We start from the raw sequence: 20,404 nt of genomic DNA, 5'->3' as shown, positions 1-20,404 counted from the left end.
ATGAGACCTCAGGTGGGAAGGACCTGACAGGAAAGGAGCATAGTAGAGGCAGCCAAACTCTGCCCCACCCCCAGGCCGCCACCTCCCAAACCAGTCCAACCCGTCCGCAGTGGCAGTTCCCTTGCGGGCACCATCCGGATAAAGAGGGAGAAGGAGGTCAGACGGGCGGGGCCGGGGCAGAAACCCCGTGCACGACCCCGATCGGGCCCCCAGCCCCTCTGGCCCCATCTGCTGGCCCTGGGGTCCCCTCTGGCGGGGCCGGGACAGATGCGAGAGCCAACCCCGGGTTTGGCGCCGCGGGCCCGCCGGCCTTCGGCTCGCCCACCCGCCCGCTGTGCGCCTTGCGCAAGCAGCTTCGCCTCTTTACAGACTCGGTTACCTTATCCGTGAAACGAGGTTAAAAATAGACCTTCCTGAGCCTCCAGGTCACGATAAGGATGGAGAGATCAAACAGGTCGAGGGCTTTCCTCAGCATCTGGCAAAAAGGAGGAGCCACGAACCAGGCTCCTGGTCTTCAAGATTTCGACTAACCAAGTCCACAGACCACCCCCACGTAGGGGTCTCTAAGCAAGCCCCACGAGGGTCTGTCCCAGCCCACACCGCGGACAAAGCAGGCCCAAGACAGAGGCCGATCAGTGAGCTGACCTCAACAGCCCCATGTCACGAGTGGGCAAACGGAGGTGCAGCGGCTCCCGCCAGGTGAAGCCAGGGTCCCAAGTCCCCAAGCGGGACTCAATGTCCCCTCTGAGGCCTCCTCTCACCGCCCAATGCCCCACCCACGGATTCAAATGCCTCCCATGAATGCCCCCAACCGCCGGCCCTTCTGGCTTGCATCCCGGGGGCACGCATCCCCACCTGGCCCCCTCCCCACTAGCTCCCCAGCGTCAGCCTCCAGAGGCCGCGGGGCAGGGTTGCGGGGAACTCAGATCCCCAGTCTGGCTTTTGCTCTCCCTCAATTCCGGAAAAGCTTGAGGACTCCCGGTGGCGGGGGATGCGGGGTCGGCTAGCAGGGCGCTGTGTGACCCTTGCCACTCGCCGCCCCTCTGAGTCCGAGTTGGCCTGGCTCTCAGATGAGGGAGAGAGCGGCACGATCCCCGCGGTCCTCTCGAAGCCGAAAGGGAGATCCCTGCCCCGTTCCCGCCGTCCTGGGGTGGAGGGGTGCTCGGGCCGCCCCCTACCCCGGCTGGGCGCCCCCCGCCCCGGTCCGCACGTACCTGGCTGCGCCCGCGCCGCTGGCCTGCGCTCCTCCGGCCCGGCCCACCTGGGGCTCCGGCAACCTGAGTTTGCGCAACTTCCGGCGGCCGCGGGCAAGTGAACCCGCTGGTCCAGGTATTACCCGAAAAGGGTAAGGAAAGCCAGGCAGGGGCCAGAACCCGAGCCCCGGCCGCCGGCAGCTGGCCTGGCTCAGGAACTGGGTCCGACCCGCTCCAGGACCACCCAGGGAAGTTCTTCCGGGAGCCGAGACCCGCCCACCGCACACCTGGCGCGCGGAGTCCCCGTGGCTCTGGCAGGCAAGCGCACCCATCTTAGAGATGGACAAACTGAGCGCCGCTCCCTGACACTCAGAACGACCGCCAGGTAATGTTCACTGTGCCAGGCACGGGAAAGTGTTTTTCTTGGTATCGGGTAACCCATTTTAATCTTCCCAACAATCACTATCTGGTGAGTTCTATTGTTACCCCATTTGACTAATGGTAAACTGAGGCTGAGAGAGGCTGAGTCACTAGCCCAAAATCACTCTGGGGAGTCCAGCCTGCGCACTTTCCCTCCAGACCAAGGCTTAACGCCACCACTTTCTAGCTGTGTGTCCCTGACCAGGCTGCGGGACCCTCCTGGTGCTCCATGCTGTCACGTGTAGAGTCCATCCCTCTGGAACAGGCTGAGCCTGAGCATGCCTTAGCTGCCTTGTGAAAACTGTTAACATCGGTAACAACAGCCGTCATAGTAACAACAGTAACTAGAATTTTGGGGTGCCAGGCACCATACTCATTTAAATCCCCAGAGACTGCAGCCCTGCAGGAAGGAATTCCCAGAGGGAGGTGACTGTCACCTCTTCCACCCCAAGTCCTATAACTCACTGCAGGTAGGAACATTGATAGGCCATTTTTTCATGGGAATCCTGAGGCCCAGAGAAGGAGCTGTCCCCCAGGCCTCAGCCTCAGCCCTCTGCCCCACTCAGGCTGAAGAGGCTCCTGTTCCATGTCTGTGCCTGTGGGAGCTGGGCCAGGACTAGGGTACAGGGCATGAGGAAACTGGCAGTGATGCACATCAGCTTTCCTTCCCCCTCAGCACTGCAGCCTCCTCCAGTCCCTGACTTTACAGGGGACGGGGCAACAAGTCCTTCATCCTCCAAATGGCCTGCTGAGCCCTGCCTAGCCCTCCACGGAGGCAGAAATGGGGGATGGGGAGGGAAGGCTCCTTCAGGCGCTAATAGTAGTAACAGCAAAGCAACAGTAATGATTTTCGTAATAGCAAAGAAAAGAACAGTCCTTCCTTTCCAGCCCCAGCCCCGGACCCTACAGCTGCCAAGATGCTGATGCCTAAGAAGAACCGGATTGCCATTCATGAACTCCTTTTTAAGGAGGGAGTCATGGTGGCCAAGAAGGATGTCCACATGCCTAAGCACCCGGAGCTGGCAGACAAGAATGTGCCCAACCTTCACGTCATGAAGGCCATGCAGTCTCTCAAGTCCCAAGGCTGCGTGAAGGAACGGTTTGCCTGGAGACATTTCTACTGGTACCTTACCAATGAGGGTAGCCAGTATCTCCGTGATTACCTTCATCTGCCCCCAGAGATTGTTCCTGCCACCCTACATCTGCCCCCCGAGATTGTTCCTGCCACCCTACACCGCAGCCGTCCAGAGACTGGCATGCCTCGGCCTAAAGGTCTGGAGGGTAAGCGACCTGCAAGACTCACAAGACGGGAAGCCGACAGAGATACCTACGGACAGTGTTCTGTGCCCCCTGGTGCTGACAAGAAAGCCGAGGCTGGGGCTGGGTCGGCAACCGAATTCCAGTTTAGAGGCGGATGTGGTCGTGGACGTGATCAGCCACCTCAATAAAACTGGAGAGGATTATTTCACATTGAATAAACTTACAGCCAAAACAGAAAAGAACAAATCTCATCTGAGCACTTTCTTTGTACCAGACACTGTTCTAAGCTCTACAAAATGTTAACTAATTTAATCCTCACACCTACCCTGTGAGGGCTACTATTATTATGCCCATTTTCAGATGAGAAAACTGAGGCTCCAAGAGGTAAGGCCACTTGCCCAAAATTACACAGCTGATTAATGGTAGAGCCAGGATTGGAACCCAGGCTCACGTCTGGGGAGGGGAGGTGGAAGAGACGGTGTTTTCAGTGTTGGGCTTTGGCCACTCACCAGATATGCCCCCCAGGGAAGTCCCAAGGAATCTACTGCCTCGTTGGCTGGACCCCAGAGGGAGAAACCACCTTAGGAAGCACTCCCTGGTTATGGTTCTGAGTCTCGGTTTCCTCTGCTGTAAAATGGGGGCAATAACGGCAATGTTTTCCCAGCAGAAATAAAGTCTCATTACTGCTGTGTTTAAACCCTCCTGTGGCTCCCTTACAATAAAATCCAAGCTCCCTGCAGTGAGCTGAGATTGAGCCACTGCACTCCAGCCTGGACAACAGAGCAAGACTCTTGTCTCAAAAAAAAAAAAAAAAAAAAATCCAAGCTCCCCACTTGGCCCTCAGGCCTTCCAGGACTCAGTCCTTGTCCAAATCTCCCATCTTATCTCCAACCTCTTTCCTGCTCTGGCCACAAAGCCCTCCCTGCTGTTCCTGAACACAAGGTCTTTCCTGCCTCAGGGCTTTTGCACCAGCTGTTCTCTGTCTGGAACCTCTTCCCTCACCCCCTTCAGATCTCATTTCAAATGTCATCTCCTCCAAGAGACCCCCTCAGCAATTTCACCCATTTTATTCCCTTCCGAGCACTCATTACATCCTGTCATTTTAGATACTCTTTTATCTAGGAGAGGAAATATAACTCGTTTCCTATGTCTCCCACTGGACCATGAGCTCCATCACACCCTTCCAATTTTCTTCCTTCAGGGACCAAACACAAGAGGAAATGCCGTTGAACAACCAGCTGTTCTGGACCCAGGCCACCTCGAAGGCCAAGGCCACTCATCAGGAGGCACATATTAAATGTAAAAGCTTTTTCTTATATCAGTAAGAAAGAGAGAAGAAAGAAAGAGAGGAAGAAAGAAAGGAGAGAAAGTTAAACATATCTGTCAAGAATAACACAAAAGTGATGTTGTGTCCTTCTTAGTACATGGTATCAGAAGGCTTCTTTTTTCTTTTTTTAGAAATGAGGTCTCACTGTGTTGCCCAGGTTGGAGTGCACTCCATAGCTCACTGCAGCCTCAAATAGATGGGCTGAAGCAATCCTGCCACCTCAGCCTCCTGAGTGGCTGGGACTATAGGTACATTACCACACCCACTCATAACAACAGTTTGTCTTAATCTTAGTGATCAGCCAATTCCTTGGTTAAGGCAGTATCTGCCAAATTTCTCCACTGTACAGTTATTATTTTCCCTTTGTAATTAATAAATATCTTGTGAGAAGAAAAAAAAAAAAAGGCCAGGGTCCCTAAGCACCAAGCCTCCTCCCCAAACCCTGACCGTGCTCCTCCTGGCCTTTCCAGACCTGTCCTACTCTTCCTCCAACTTCAAGTCACCCCCATTCAAGCTGGGCTCTGACCACTTCTACCCAAGTCCTGTTCTTTCTCCAAAGCCACCATATACAAACCTCTGCACACACTGGTTCTGCTGCCTGCAGTGGTCTTCACTACTCCATCCCCCTGGCCATATCTGTAAGGTATAGCATGGACTCCAGAACCCATTCAAATCCTAGCTCCACCGATGATTAGCTATGAGACCTTGGATAAAATACTCAACGTCTCCATACCTCAGTTTCCCTAACTGCAAAACAGGACTCACAACAGTGCCTCCCTCTCTGCATGAGGTCCATGCATGACAAATGTCACCAAAGTGCAGGCTATGATAACTATTCAACCAAATAGATCATCCAGTGCCCAGCTCCTGAGGGAGGCCTTCATCAGCCCAGAATGCTGATCCACTATTCTCAGAGGTTACAAATCTAAGAGAAGCACAGGTAATGGTTAAGAATGCAGAGTCATGGCTGGGTGCGGTGGCTCAAGCCTGTAATCCCAGCACTTTGGAGGCTGAGGCAGGTGGTTCACAAGGTCAGGAGTTCAAGACCAGACTGGCCAAGATGATGAAACCCCGTCTCTACTAAAAATATAAAAATTAGCCCAGCATGGTGGCGGGGGCCTGTAATCCCAGCTACTCAGGAGGCTGAAGCAGGAGAATCATTTGAACCCGGGACACAGAGGTTGCAGTGAGCCGAGATGGCGCCACTGCACTCCAGCCTGGGCGACAGAGCGAAACTCTGTCTCAAAAAAAAAAAAAAAAAACAATGCAGAGTCACTTGAACAGACATTTCTCCAAAGATATACAAATGGCCAACAGGCACAGGAAAAGATGCTCAACACCATTAGTCATTAGGGAAATGTAAATTAAAACCACAATGAGATACCACATCACACCCCTGAAGATGGCCATTACCAAAAAAAAAATACAAACAGAAAATAACAAGTGTTGGTGAAGATGTTGAGAAATTAGCACTTTGTGCACTGCTGATGGACACATAAAATGGTGCAGTCACTGTGAAACACAGTAAAGTAGTTCCTCAAAAAATTAAACAGAATTACCATAGGATCACCCAGCAATTCCACTTCTGAGTGTATACCCAAAACAATTAAAAACAGGAACTCAAACAGATATTTGTACATTCATGCTCAAAGCAGCATTAGTCACAACAGCCAAAAGCAATCCAAGTGTCCATCAAGGAATGAATGGATAAACAGAATGTAGCATATACATAGAATATTAGAATAGATTATTCCGCCATAAAAAAGAAAATTCTAACACATACAACAACATGGGTGAAACTTAAAGGCATTATGCTAAGTGAAATAAGCCAGACACAACAAGACAAATACTGTTATGATTCCATTTATAATACCTAGAGGTACCCAAAGTAGTCAAATTCACTCAAACAGAAAGTAGAATGGTGATTGCCAGGCACTGGGGGGAGAGGCAATGGGGAATGTACTTAATGCCACTGAACTGTATACTTAAAAGTGGTTACAATGGTAAATTTTATTTTATATACATTTTAATTCATTCACCGCCCCACCCCACCCCACCCCAAAAAATGTAAAATTTAGAGCCAGACTCTCTGGGTTCAAACTCCACCTCTAGGTTATCTTATGCAAATTATTAAACCTCTCTTGTGCTCAGTTTCCCCTCTGCAAGATGGAAATAAGAACAGCAGTGATTACCTTGTATCACAGAGTTGAGGGAATTAAATGAGTTCATACTTGTAAAGTACTTAGAACACAGTAAATGCTCAAGAGGTGTTAGTGATTTTTATTCTTTGGTGAGGGGGTGGGAGGTGTGGTTTCCAAAGGTTATAATTTTCATGACATTCTACACCCAACCCGCCCCTTCCTCCCACCTGCTTCTTTCTTTCCCTTCAGCAGAAGCCTGGCCTAGATTTGGGGAGGCCCTTGCCTGCCCCAGAGGAGATCCGGAAGGCTCCAGGCAGTGGCAAGGGGCCAGCCAGCAGGGCAGCCCCAGCTCAATTTCAGCCCAGCTGTCCAGGTCAGGGACACCCAGCTGGGCCACCTCCAGAGCCACACCAGGCCCTGAGCTATTTCTGGAGGCCTCCCAGACGCTGGTGCCCTGGCCTGCCCAGGAGTCAGCCTTGCTCAGGGTGGCCTTGCACTAACATTAGGAAGGGAGAAGGGAGTAGGCTGTGGAATGGGTGTGGATGTGGACATCTAGGCCCACTGATACCAAGTTGATCTTCTAGGCCTAGGTCTGCACTTGAGGTTGCAAAATGGGGATGAAGGAGTTTGCAGTGGGGACAGAATGAAAGATAACACATGCAAGGTCTTGGGGAAGGGCCTGGCACGCAGGATTAGAAAGGTGAGGGGGAGGCAGATCCACAGCCAAGCCCACTTCCTATCCTAGACTGCCCTCTGCCCAGGCCTGAGTGCACCATCATGACTTCTTAGCTCAGCCCAGAGACTGAAGAAACTTACTCAATGTCACAGAGCAAGTCAGGGACAGGGCAGTGGTTTCATGATTTATAAATATGCATATATATACACATATATACATATATACACACATACATATATATACATATGTGTGTGTGTGTATATATATAGACAGAGAGAGAGAGAGATTGAGAGATGGGAGGACTGCACTTCATGAAGGCTGTGTGAGTTAACCTCCTGCCTGCAGAACACACAAATGGTCCATGAACGTTAGTTTCAGTTATCTTGATTACTGAGGTTTTGGGCATCCCTAAATTTTGCACTGGCTCAATTGCCTCAGCCCCTGCCTTGCATCACAGTGGGAGAAGATGATAAATTTGCCAATAAGTAAAAAAACCAAAACATGCAAGAACCAGAGCAGGGCTTATGAAGTCAATAAATAATATTTGTTGAAAGAATAAAGGAAAGCCTTGTTTTCTTTCTGAGTCCTCGGAGATCCTGTCCCCCAAAGCCAGGGGCAGGCTCCAGAGGAGAGAGGATATGTAACTCCCTTATGAAGAGATTCAAGACTCTCAAAATGCATGATTCTGTGTGTCAAGGATTCTAAGATTGAAGCCAGAGGGACTAGGAGCTAACCACTGCATTGTCTGACTGTGACTTCGAAAAGGGGCTTAACTTCTTAGAACCTCCGTTTCCCCACCTACAAAAGGAGACTGACAATAGCAACCTAGGGGGCAGGGGGTGTCCCCAGGAGACACAGCAGGGTCTGGCCTAGGTCAGCTGCTCCACCTGGGGGGATTCCGGCCCCACTCCCAATTCCAAAGTCTCTGGTGACTAGTGGCTTTGGTTTAGGGACTGGCTCTATTCCCTTCCCCAAACTGGGGATGATTCCCAAGAGGCCAGCAGCGACTCTGGGGGCTGGAGAATCTGCTGCCCCTGCATCCAGCCCAGAAATGTCAGTCCCGTGCGAACCCCAAACAGTGGTCCTCTGTCCCCGTAGACAGAAAGGCGCCAAATGAGCCGAGTCCAACCCCGGACTGCGGAGAAGGAAAGACAGACGCCCAAAAGGGGTATCCCGAGGACAGTGTGGGGCGCGGGGATATGTGATCCAGCCAGGGGTCTACAGGTCCCTGCCGATAAAACGCTGGGAAAATGACTACCAGTTGCCCGTCTGGGCCTCTCAAGGCAAGTCCAGATGTGACTAGACTAGGGGCTGCGAGGTGGGGCAGAAAGACTTGAACTGGATTCTCCGCCAGAGCTCGCCGGGCCGGGACACTTGCCTCTCTGAGCCTCAGAGTCCTCATCTGTGAAATGACACGCAGGTACGACGCGGGGAGAAAGCAGACAGCAGACGCTCGGGGAACGGGGCCCCCCAGACCCGGGGTCGCACCCGGAACCACCCGCGCCCTCACCTGGAGTCCGCGCTAGGCGTGTCCCGGCTCCTCTCGCGCAGGCTTTGGAGAGGCTGACAGCTCGGACCCGGGCCGGTAGTGGCCGCTCCCAACGACGCCCAGGAGGCCCCAGCCCCGCGTGGGCACCTTTGGGGTCCCCTTTGGAGCTGCCCTCCGCAGTCGAGCTGAGCGGGTGGCCCTCGCTGTCGAAGGCCCCCACCGCAGGGAAAGTCCCTGGGGCGCCGTGGAAGGGGAAGTGAGCACGCCGCCCCCCTTCACACCAGAATGGTTCGCCCCGGACTTCCTGATTGGTTCCTCGCTTCCGTTCGAACGGCGCGCCGCCAGGGTTGCCAGGCGACCGCTTAGCTTCAGCCGCCCGAAGGAGAGGCGCTGCTCAGCAGCTCCGCCCGCTCCTCCCAGCCGGCCCCGCCTTCTTCCTGCCGCCGCTTCAGCCCCGGCGCCTGGTTCTTTCCCTTCCTCCTCCTCCCTCCCGCGTCCAGCTGGGACTTCCTCTAGGACCCCAGCTGGAAGGGCTCCAGTTGGAGGACCCTGGCTGGTTCCTAGTCCTGACTTTGACGCTAACTCCCTATGTGACCCGGTGCAAGCCCCTTCCTTTCTCTGTTCTCCTAACTGCATGATGATGAGTGAGTTAATTTTAAAATGTGCATACCCAGCAGTCCCGAAATTTACAAAGGAAATGACCAAAGATATGAGCAAAGATTAATATTGCTCAGCCTTATTCATCATAGCAAAATAATGGAAACAACTTCAATGCCTCTTGAAAGGGATTGGTTATATAATTCCATCCTGTGGAGGAGCTAACTTAATTGAGCTTTTTACATGCCAGGTAGCTTTACAGAACAACTCTTGTCAAGGCTTATGACATAACCCTCTAAAAGTACTTTTAATTATTAACACTTTATTTATTTCTTTTTCTTTTTCTTTTCTTTTTTTTTTTTTTTTTTTTTTTTTGAGCCTCTGTTGCCCAGGCTGGAGTGCAGTGGCAGGATCTCAGCTCACAGCAGCCTCAATCTCCTGGGGTCAAGCAATCTTCCCACCTCAGCCTCCCAAGTAGCTGGGACTACAGGTGTGCACCACCACACCCGGTATTTTCTGTATTTTTTGTAGAGATGGGGTTTTGCCATGTTGCCCAGACTGATCTTAAACTCCTGAGCTCTAGCAATTCTACTAACTCAGCCTCCCAAAGTACTAGGATTACAGGCATGAGCCACGCCACCTAGCCTAATTTTTCCCACTTTCTGATGAGGAATATTATGCAGCCATTAAAAGTTAAGTAGCTACCAGGAGCAGTGGCTCACACCTGTAATCCCAGCACTTTGGGAGGCTGAGGCAACCAGATCACCTGAAGTCAGGAGTTCAAGACCAGCCTGGCCAACGTGGTGAAACCTCGTCTCTACTAAAAATACAAAAATTAGCCAGGCGTGGTGCCACATGCCTGTAATCCCAGCTACTCAGGAGGCTGAGGCAGGAGAATAGATTGAACCTGGGATGTGGGGGATGCAGTAAGCTGAGATCGTGCCACTGCACACCAACCTGGGCAAGAGATCATCTCAAAAAGATAAAAATAAAAGTGAAGTAGCTAAAAGATATTTAAAGATAGGGGGAAATGCTAAGTATTAAACATTGGTTTATTTATGTTTTTTAGAGACAGGGTCTAGCTCTGTTGCCCAGGGTGGAGTGCAGTGGTGCAACCATAGCTCACTGTAACCTAGGTTGAAGCAATCCTCACACCTCAGCCTCCAGAGTAACTAAGACTACAGGCCCGCATCACCATGTCAAGCTACGGGTCTCGCTATGTTGCCCCAGGCCAGTCTAGAACTCCTGGCCTCAAGTGATCCTCCTGCTTTGGCCTCCTGAATTGCTAGGATTACAGGCATAAGCCAATGCACCCCTCCCAAATTTTTTTGAAGTACAGTATGCTTCAAAACACTATGTACAGCATAAATATGTATTCAATACATATGTATATGTGTATAATCATCTATAATCACAGCAGTTAATTTCTTCTTTGTGTTTTTGTGAATTTCCCAAATTTCCAATACTTGAACATGTCAAAAAAGTATATTTTTAGGGGGATTAGAATGAATTAACTCTAAGGGCCTTTAAGCTGAGGAAATTTTATAGCAGTCAGTCTGAATTGCTCAATTTGGAACCAGCTTCTCTGTTTTATTCCAGCTGGTGTCTTTTATTCTTTGTTTGGATTGCCAATAATTGAGAACTTACTGCGTAAACCCCTGGGTGGGCAGGGGAGGGAGCTAATAATATATCAATAGCTAATAATGATTGTACACTCTGGCACGGACACCAACCAAATCAGAGCCAACCGCTGTCATAAACAGGGAGTCTGCTGTATCCGTGAGGACCAGCTAAATATCAATCCTGGCCCTGTGCCCTCTGCTACATTGTGTTAGGGCTTTATACACATCATCTCATTGGACTTCATGACTATCTAAGGCGAGAGATCCTGCTATTATTCCCATTATATAGATGAGAAAACTAAGGTCGGTCTGGATCCAGAATGAATTCTCTGATCCACTCTGTTACATTCCCTTGTAAACATGTGAGAACTGTTTGGGAGTAACAGTGAGGAAAGGCAAGGGGGATCCTGTGATCCTGTAAGACACAAGAGAAAATTGAGCAGGTGGCTTCAGCCTAGGGAGACTTTTTTTTTTTTTTTTTTTTTTGAGACAGAGTTTCATTCTTATCGCCCGGGCTGGAATGCAATGGCACGATCTCAGCTCCCTGCAACCTCTGCCTCCCGAGTTCAAGTGATTTTCCTGTCTTAGCCTCCTGAGTAGCTGGGATTACAGGTGCCCGCCACCATACCCGCTAATTTTTTGTATTTTCAGTAGAGACAGGGTTTCAGTATGTTGGTCAGGCTGGTCTCGAACTCCTGACCTCAGGCGATCCACCCACCTCAGCCTCCCAAAGTGCTGGGATTACAGGTGTGAGCCACCACGTCCAGCCCTAGGGAGACCTCTTTAAGAAAAAATTACAGATATGAAATTAAGTAATAAAGTGAAGATTTGGTTAGAAAGAGACAAGAAACCACAATAAGGTGGCTCATGCCTGTAATCCCACCACTTTGGGAGGTCGAGGTGGAAGGATTGCCTGAGCCCAGGAGCTTCAGACCAGCCTGGGCAACAAAGCGAGACCCCCAGCTCTACAAAAAAAATTTAAAAAGAAATTAGCTGGCCAGGCACGGTGGCTCATACCTGTAATCCTAGCACTTTGGGAGGCTGAGGCTGGTGGATCACCTGAGCTCAGGAGTTTGAGACCAATCTAGACAACATGGCAGAACCTCATCTCTACTAAAAATACAAAAAATTAGCTGGACGTGGTAGTGGGCACCTGTAATCCCAGCTACTTGGGAGGCTCAGCCAGGAGAATCACTTGAATCTGGGAGGCAGAGGTTGCAGTGAGTCAAGATTGTGCCACTGCACTCCAAGCTGGACGACAGAGACTCCGTCTCAAAAAAAAAAAAAAAAAAAAAAGGAAAAAAGAAATTAGTCAGGCATGGTGGCACGTGCCTATAGTCCCAGCTACTCAGGAGGCTGAGAGGGAGGATTGCTTGAGACCAGAAGGTTGAGGCTGCAGTAAGCCATGATTTCACCACTGCATTCCAGCCTAGACGACAGAGCAAGACCCTGTCTCAAAAAAAAAAAAGAGAGAGAGAAATTGCACAAACGTTACAAAACCCAGAAAAATAACATTATTTTTATTAGCTACCTGTCTGACAAACACATCTGTAATACTTTCCATAAACTAGCTGCTGGCTCCGTGTATACATTCAAACCTCTCCTTCACAGTCTTGTGGAACTGAGTGCTGTAGGACCATTCATATATCTTGAGATATAACCTCTGATCCTGAATCTTTACGCCACAACAAGTTGAGTCAGCTCGGTATGCTCGGTATGGATATATTTCTGGAAGCCATTTCAATACCAGGTCAGTTAGTAATAATTTTTCACAAAAGTGACTGGAAACAATATAAATACATCCCACTAAACCCAAAGTAAATGTTAAGGTCCTTTTAGCAAGATGCCCAAACTGCTCACACCAACCCCAACATCATCTGATGCAAAGGGAAGTTGGAATGAAAGGAGATAGTGGTTTTAACAGAATGAGGTTAAGATGCCTCACATTGGTAAATTTCACAGAAGCACATGGCCATGTGACACATCACTAGGGTGCTTCCCAGACCTCAACTTCCCTGTTATTAACCAGGAATGACAACAATGGTGTTGACCAAATTCTTCTCTGAGATATTTAACTTTAATCAGGGGTTGGGAGATATTTGAGATACCTGGATAAAGGCCCTGCTCACTGACCCTTGCATCTTCAAGTTTGCCTCTGCCATGCACAGCCCAGAGCTTAAAATTAGACAAAACAAAAACCGAGAGGCCCATTCCTAGATTGAGAAAGTGAGGCAGAGGGCAGAAGGAACTTTGTCAGGATCCCAGATTAGGCCATGTAAAGAGAGATCATCTGGGCGCACTCAGATTCTAGAATTGTGGGCATCTTTACGTGCCAACAGCATATTGGTCTTCTATTTTCAGGACTATATTAAGCACCTGGTGCCAATTCAGAGTATTCAAGTCCTCCCAGTCCTTCTCCTCCCCCACCATGGGGAGTGGTGAGAGAGAAGAAAAAGGTGGATAAACTGTCATTAACTACACCCAGATCAGAGAGAACTGGGCGGTCTGTATGGCCTTATCCTGACCCAGCACATGAGCAATGATAACATCTCGCCTTGTTGACAGGCCTATGGCTGGTTCCGTGTGTGGGTTTTGCCTCCTTCAGAACGTTGACCTTAGCAGTATTTTTGCCACTCAGCTCGAAACCAAGATGAAATCAGCCCCAGATGTCAGCTCTCTGTCTCCTGTGCACCTATGGCTCTGTTTTCTTTAGTTTCATTTAATTTAAAGGGTGTTCTCTCTCTATGTGTTTACTTGCACCTGAACTTTTCTGGATTTATCCACCAGAAACTGGTCCCAGTGGTGGCTACTTGTGCTGACTGAGGGGAAAGGGGTGGGGGAAAGACTTTTATAAAATTTTTGGCCGGGCGTGGTGGCTCATGCCTGTAATCCCAGTACTTTGGGAGGCCAAGGTGGGTGGATCACCTGAAGTCAGGAGGTCAAAACCAGCGTGGCCAACATGGTGAAACCCCATCTCTACTAATAATACAAAAATTAGCAGGGCATGGTGGTGGGCACCTGCAATTCCAGCTACTCGGGAGGCTGAGGCAGGAGAATCACCTAAACCCGGGAGGCGGAGGTTTCAGCGAGCCAAGATCGCACCATTGCACTCCAGCCTGGCGACAAGAGCGAAACTCTGTCTCCAAAAAAAAAAGAAAACATTTTTATACCTTTTGGATTTTGTACCTTGTAAAGGTATTATCTATTTTTTTAAAGTAACATTTTAAAGGCATTCTTTGAGAGAACAAAATAAGGTAGTGAAGTAAAAGAAAACTCATCCCAAAATATGTCCTTGCAAACACTGTGCATGAGAAGGTAAATTGAGACGTTGCTACTGAAGGAGAATATGGTTACATTTATTTATTTTTTAAATTTTTTTGAGACAAGGCCTCACTCTGTTGCCCAGGCTGGAGTACGGTGGTGCAAACACAGCTCACTACAGCCTCGACTTCCCAGGCTCAGGTGATGCTCCCACCTCAGCCTCCCACGTAGCTGGGACTACAGGTGTCTGCCCCCATGCCCAGCTAATTTTTCTGTAGAGACAGGGTTTTGCCATGTTTCCCAGGCTGGTCTGAAACTCCTTGACTCAAGCAATCTGACCATCTTGCCTCCCACAGTGCTGGGATTACAGGCATGAGCCACCACGGCCAGCTATAGTCACATTCTTTTTTTTTTTTTTTTTTTCTTTTTGAGACGGAGTTTCACTCTTGTTGCCCAGGCTGGCGCCCTCTCAGCTCACCGCAACCTCTGCCTCCCGGGTTCAAGCAATTCTCCTGCCTCAGCCTCCCGTGTAGCTGGGATTACACGCATGCACCACCATGCCCAGCTAATTTTGTATTTTTAGTAGAGACGGGGTTTCTCCATGTTGGTCAGACTGGTCTCCAACTCCCAACCTCAAGTGATCCGCCCGCCTTGGCCTCCCAAAGTGCTGGGATTACAGGCATGAGCCACCGTGCCCGGCCCAGTCACAATTCTTTGAAAAAATTAAATGCTGTATCAATGGACTTGTACTCTGATCCAGCAACTGTGCATTTAGAAATTGACCCTAAGCAAATAATTAAGCTGATTCAGAAGGGCTTAATTAGAAGAATATTTACTATGGCATTGCTACTTTTTTTTTTTTTTGAGATAGTCTCACTCTGTCGCCCAGGGTGAAGTGCAGTGGCACAAACACCGCTCACAGCAGCCTCAGCCTCCCGGGTTCAAGTGATTCTCATGCCTCAGCATGAGGCATGAGAAGAATCACGCCCTTCTACTTGGGAGAAGTAGCTGGGATTACAGGCGCACACCACCACACCTGGCTAATTTTTGTATTTTTAATAGAGACAGGGTTTCACCATGTTAGCCAGGCTGGTCTCAAACTTCTGACCTCAGGTGATCCACCCACCTCGGCCTCCCAAAGTGCTGGGATTACAGGCATGAGCCACTGAGCCCAGCCTGGCATTGCTATTAATGGCAAAAAGAAAAAAGAAATGAAAACCACCACAAGCTGATTAGCTGGCCACAGGGCAACAGGAATGGTGAACGGGACAATAAGACTCTCTCAGGGCCTCTCATGAGGTGTCATCTGAAGGCTGGACAAGGGTAGTTCACTAACATGACCGGCAAGTTGGGACAGATGTTGCCTGGGGGCCTCAGTCCCTCCCCAAATGGCCTACTCCACAGGGCTTCTTGAGTAACCTCAGGACATGGCAGCTGGCTTCCCTCAGAACTAGCAATCCCAGAGATCACGGTGGGGGTTGTGATGGCTATTATGGCCTAGCTTTAGAAGTAACCCACTGTCACATCTGTCATATGCTATCGGCCAAGCATTGGGATGTGAGATGTATTGGTGTGGCCATCCTGGGGAGACGCACTCTGCCACCCCAGGTTATTCCAGTGTGTAGCAGCCAGGGTTGAGGACCATGGAGCCTGCAAGCTTCAAAAACAAGGAAACAGAGCAGGTAGGAACAATGCATCAGCCAGAGGGAACGTTCGGGGTCACAAGCAAATTCTTTCATCTTTCTAAGCTTCAGCTTCCTCACCTGTAAAATGGGAGTTAACCGTGCTGTATTAGTTCGTTTTCACGCTGTTGATAAAAACATACCTGAGACTGGGCAATTTACAAATGAAAGAAGTTTAATGGACTTCCACAAGGCTGTGGAGGCCTCACAATCATGACCGAAGGCAAGGAGGAGTAAGTCACATCTTACGTGGATGGCGGCAGGCAAAAAAGAGAGCCTGTGCAGGGAAACTCCAACTTTTATAACCATCAGATCTCGTGAGACCCATTTTCACTATCACAAGAACAGCGCAGGAGAGACCTGCCCCCACAGTTCAATCACCCCCTACCGGGTTCCTCCCACGACACATGGGAATTGAAGCAGTTACAAAACAAGATGAGATTTGGGTGGGGACACAGCCAAACCATATCACATGCCTACTTCCCAGGCTTGTGAGAGGCACCCTGAATGACCCTCTGCACCCTGTGGCTGTTGTTTCTGCTGCTATTTTGGGTGATTTGTTTGATCAGTATGAGCTCATGAGGCTGTGTGTCCCAAGGTATCACTGTCTGTCCAAACCCACTAAGGGCTCTCCAGTATGCTCTGAATTCCATGGCCTTTGGGAGCGGACCCTGGTCAACCTCATCCATTATCACCCTCCCACTCAGCCCACCTGGCTCCAGCCAATGGCGCTGGTCTGCTTGTCAAATGCACCAAGCAACCTTGGGCCTCAGGACCTTTGTGCTTGCCGTTCCCTCTGCTTGGGTTTCTCTTCCCCCAGACAGTCATACAGCTCTCCCTTACCTCCTTCCACACTTCCTTTGCATCTTTGTTCAAATGTCATCTCCTCTGGGAAATCCCTCCCCACTTCCCCCATGGTTCCTGTGGTCTCTCTGCATAGCGTTCCAACCTCCAGACATGTGGTGTGGCCCGTGCTTGCATGTTGGCTGTCTCCTCCACCAACTGTGAGTGCCCAGAAGGCAGCATCCACACTTCTCTTGCCCACTTGTCCTGCAGTGAGAGATTCGCCATGTCTATCTCCACATTAAAGTCTCTGAGAAGTATTAGAGTGGAAACTTCTTTCTCTTTGCTTACACCACATTTCCCAAACACATTTAACCCTGGAGCCCTATGTCCACACAACACTTATGAAACGGTCCATAGAAATAGTGAAAACAAGGCCAGGCATGATGGCTCATGCCTGTAATCCCAGCACTTTGGGAGGCCAAAGCAAGCAGATCATTTGAGGTCAGGAGTTTGACACCAGCCTGGCCAACGTGGTGAAACCCTGTCTCTACTAAAAATAAAAATAAAAAATAAAAAAAATAAAATGAGCTGGGCATGGTGGCGGGTGCCTGTAATCCCAGCTACTCAGGAGGCTGAGGTAGGAGAATTACTTGAACCTAGAAGGCAGAGGTTGCAGTGAGCTGAGATCATGCCACTGCACTCTAGCCTGGGTGACAGAGTGAGACCCTGTCTAAAAAAAAAAAAGAAAGAAAAGAAATCGTGAAAACACTGTCTCCAGAGGGTGGGTCTCCAGGATGTGATGAGGGACACTTCCTTCTCTGCCAGTGCCCCCCTTGAAAGCACAGAGTGCTTCCCCTGGGACACAGGGACTGCCCTCAGTATCCAGTTCCCCACAGCCCATGCCTCTCAAACCACCATCACTGCCTCCAGCTCACACCTTCAGAGAGAATCGGGCCCAGCTTCCTATGGGAGCACTCCAGGTCTGAGGACATGCCCCACTGGCTTAGCCATACTGGGGGCCCATCTTTAATGGGAACGATAATTTCCCCTACGATGTAAGATGTCACATCAAGTCTCTGAAATGATGCTGGCAAAGCTTTTAGCACAGAGCCTGCCTACAGCATGGTTCTATAAACAGGCATTATGCTAACGATGACATCAGAGGGCATGAGTCTGCTCCGGCTGCCAAAACAAAATATCAGAGACTATGTGGCTCAGACAGCACACATCTATTTCTCACAGCTCTGGAGCCTGGAGGTACCAGATGGAGGTGCCAGCTGATTCAGTCCCTGGTGAAGGCTCTCTTCTTGGCCTGTGGCTGGCCACCTTCTCCTATGTCCTCACATGGCTTTTCCTTGGTGCATGGAACTAGGGAGGGTTAGAGAGTTGGTGAGAGACAGAGAGAGAAATCCCTCTTTCTCTTCCTTGTTTGTTTGTTTGTTTTTTGAGATGGAGTCTCTTGCTCTGTTACTCAGGGTGGAGTGCGGTGGTGCAATCTCGGCTCACTGCAACCGCCTCCCAGGTTCAAGCAATTCTCCTGCCTCAGCCTCCTGAGTAGCTGGAATTACAAGCATGCGCCACCACGCCCAGCTAATTTTTGTATTTTTTGTAGAGACAGGATTTCACCATGTTGGCCATGGCTGGTCTTGAACTCCTGACCTCAAGTGATCCTCCTGCCTCAGCCTCCCAAAGTGCTGGGATTACAGGCATGAGCCACCATGCCTGGCCTTCTATTTGCCAATTTGTTTAACAGAGAGGAAGCCTCAGACTTGGGGCTAAACCGGCATTTTTCTTTGTTTTGTTCTCTAAAATTTGTCTTTTTGAGGTGGTTTATACATAAAATAAAACTCACCAACTTTGAATGTACACTTTGGTGATTTTTGGCAAATGTATACAATCTGTAACCACCATCATCATCAAAAAACAGTTTGGATCACCCTAAAAAGTTTCTGCACCCCTTGATATTGTCAGCTCCCTCTCCCCCACCCCGGCAACCAGTGGTCTGTTTTCTTTCTCTCTAGTTTTGCATTTTCTAGACAATCATATAAATGTAACCTTTTGTGTCTGACTTTTTTCACTTGAGGCTAGACTAGAGTAACATTGTTTTATTTCCATTTCATTATTTTTTCCTATTATGTTTCTACTTGTGGCAGATGAAACTGGTTTTCCATTTACAGAGCTGGTATAACATTTCTTTTTAAATTAAATCTATTTAAGTGAAGGAGAGTAAGTTCACTTAAGAAATAGTAAGTGGAGTTGGCTACAATTACAAAAGTGGACTGACACAAGTCACTGGTATTTGGGAAAGCCACATTGGACACTTGGGGGAACCAAGGCCCAGAAAGCGGAGGTGACCTGGCCTGGATCACATGGAGCAGGTGGCAGAAGCCGAAGAGGACAGATGGAGAAGGCTGGGGGGAGAGGCTTGGGTCTCCCCTAGGGTTGGGGGTGGGGACCCTCCCCTCCCCAACACTGCAGCCTGTGCTGACAGAGAGGTCGAAGGTCAGAGGCTGAGCCTGACAGATGGGATTTTGCTGGGGAAGGAGGTTCCCAAGGGTGGGGATTTGGCCTTTGTCCTCATAGCATGCAAACCTCTCCTAAAAGGAAACGACCTTGTCCCCGTGGGCACTGCCCAGCCCCAGATGGCAGGGCCAGGCCGGAGGGGCGTTGGAGGCAAGGGAAGGCAGAGCCCCTCCTGAACAGGAAGGTCGTGGCCTGGGACAGAGTCTTTGTGGGAACTAACACCCAAGACCCTCTACCCAGGGCTGGCACAGGCCTTCCCAGCTTTCAACCTGACTCTCTGCTTCACATGCAAATCAGATGCAAATGAGTCAACAGGCAGTAGGAGCCCCGCCTCCCTTCCTCTCTGCTGGGGCCCACAGGCAGGCGGGTCCAGACACCCAAGACTTCCAAAGCCGGGGCCTGTCTGCTCAACACCCTCAGACCCTCCGCAGGGGCCGGATATGAAATGGGCTCCCCTGGTCCATCTCTGCCTGGAGGCTGCATCAGAGCCTGGGCTGCTCCTGCCTGTCCCCACCCATCCTCCACCCAGCACAGGCGGACCTTTCAGAATATAACTCCGATCCCATCCTCTTCCCACTCAGAACCTTCCACTGGCCTTCTGCGGCTCAGGCCTGCCCTCCCATCCTTCCCATCTCTTGTCTCCTCTGGGACCTCAGACCTCCTCTAACCGAGCCTGTGCCTGGTTCTGTCCCTCAGCGCCCAGCTGGTGCTCACTTTGGGGCCTTAGCACAGGCTGTTGCTCCATCAGCAACACCCTTCCCCTGGTTCTTCTTCCCCTGCAGGTGCGTTCTCATCCACCCCTCAGCTGAAATAAGGTCACCCCTCAGCAAGGCCCTCCTAATGCTCTCTTCCACAGCAGCTCCTGTCAGTCCCTCCCACCACGAGTGGCATCTTAAATTATTTCATATGTATGTTTGCTTGTTTCTCTTTGCCTCCCACACCCCAGTATAAGTTCCACAGAGGCAGCAGCCTTGCCCCATTTCCAGTGCCTAGAATACTGCTTGGGACATAGTAGGTGCTCAGTAAATATTTGTGAGTAAATGAGCCAGGCACGGTGGCTCATGCCTGTAATCCCAGCATTTTGGGAGGCTGAGGTGGGTGAATCACCTGAGGTCAGGAGTTCGAGACCAGCCTGGCCAACATGGTGAAACCCCATCTCTACTAAAAATTCAAAAATTAGCCAGGCATGGTGGCTAGCGCCTGTAATCCCAGCTACTCAGGAGTCTGAGGCAGGAGAATCGCTTGAACCTGAGAGGCAGAGGTTGCAGTGAGCCGAGATCACACCATTGCACTCCAGCCTGGGTGACAAGAGTGAAACTCCGCCTCAAAAAAAAAAAAAAATTGTGAGTAAATGAGTTAATGAAGGACCAAATGTGCATTGTGAGCCCCCTGAAGAGGCAGATTTATGAGTGGGAAGCGTAGTAGTA

The 20,404-nt window shown here is 50.0% G+C and overlaps 2 protein-coding genes across 12 annotated transcripts in view; one reads left to right on the top strand and one right to left on the bottom strand.

Annotated features, from left to right (window-relative positions):
- Nucleotides 1-20,404, bottom strand: part of FAM110A (family with sequence similarity 110 member A) — a 331,582-nt gene that overhangs the window by 176,846 nt on the left and 134,332 nt on the right. For 2 of the 11 annotated variants that reach the window (XR_004668209.4, XR_008622240.3), the window contains exon 1: nt 8,528-9,907. The exons of 1 other annotated variant lie outside the window; for it this stretch is intronic. The gene's annotated coding sequence lies outside the window, so the exon portion shown is untranslated. Of the gene's footprint in view, nt 1-379; nt 806-1,214; nt 1,400-8,527; nt 9,910-20,404 lie in introns of those variants that run through there. 8 more of the 11 variants (XR_004668211.4, XR_010110993.1, XR_008622239.2 and 5 more) reach the window with 8 other exon arrangements.
- Nucleotides 1,961-7,151, top strand: LOC100984337 (putative ribosomal protein eS10-like). The gene is made up of 2 exons (XM_055104555.2): nt 1,961-2,083; nt 2,502-7,151. The coding sequence occupies exon 2, from the start codon at nt 2,531-2,533 to the stop codon at nt 3,059-3,061; it is 531 nt and encodes a 176-aa protein (XP_054960530.1). The 5' UTR covers nt 1,961-2,083; nt 2,502-2,530; the 3' UTR covers nt 3,062-7,151.

This window comes from Pan paniscus, chromosome 21 (genome assembly GCF_029289425.2).
Source record: "Pan paniscus chromosome 21, NHGRI_mPanPan1-v2.0_pri, whole genome shotgun sequence".
NCBI lineage: Eukaryota > Metazoa > Chordata > Mammalia > Primates > Hominidae > Pan > Pan paniscus.
The sequence above is the reverse complement of the archived record's forward strand: the minus strand, read 5'-3'. Positions and strand labels throughout refer to the sequence as shown.

Excerpts from the sequence above, each read along its gene's own strand:
- LOC100984337 (XM_055104555.2), top strand. The coding sequence starts at position 2,531 with ATGCTGATGCCTAAGAAGAACCGGATTGCCATTCATGAACTCCTTTTT.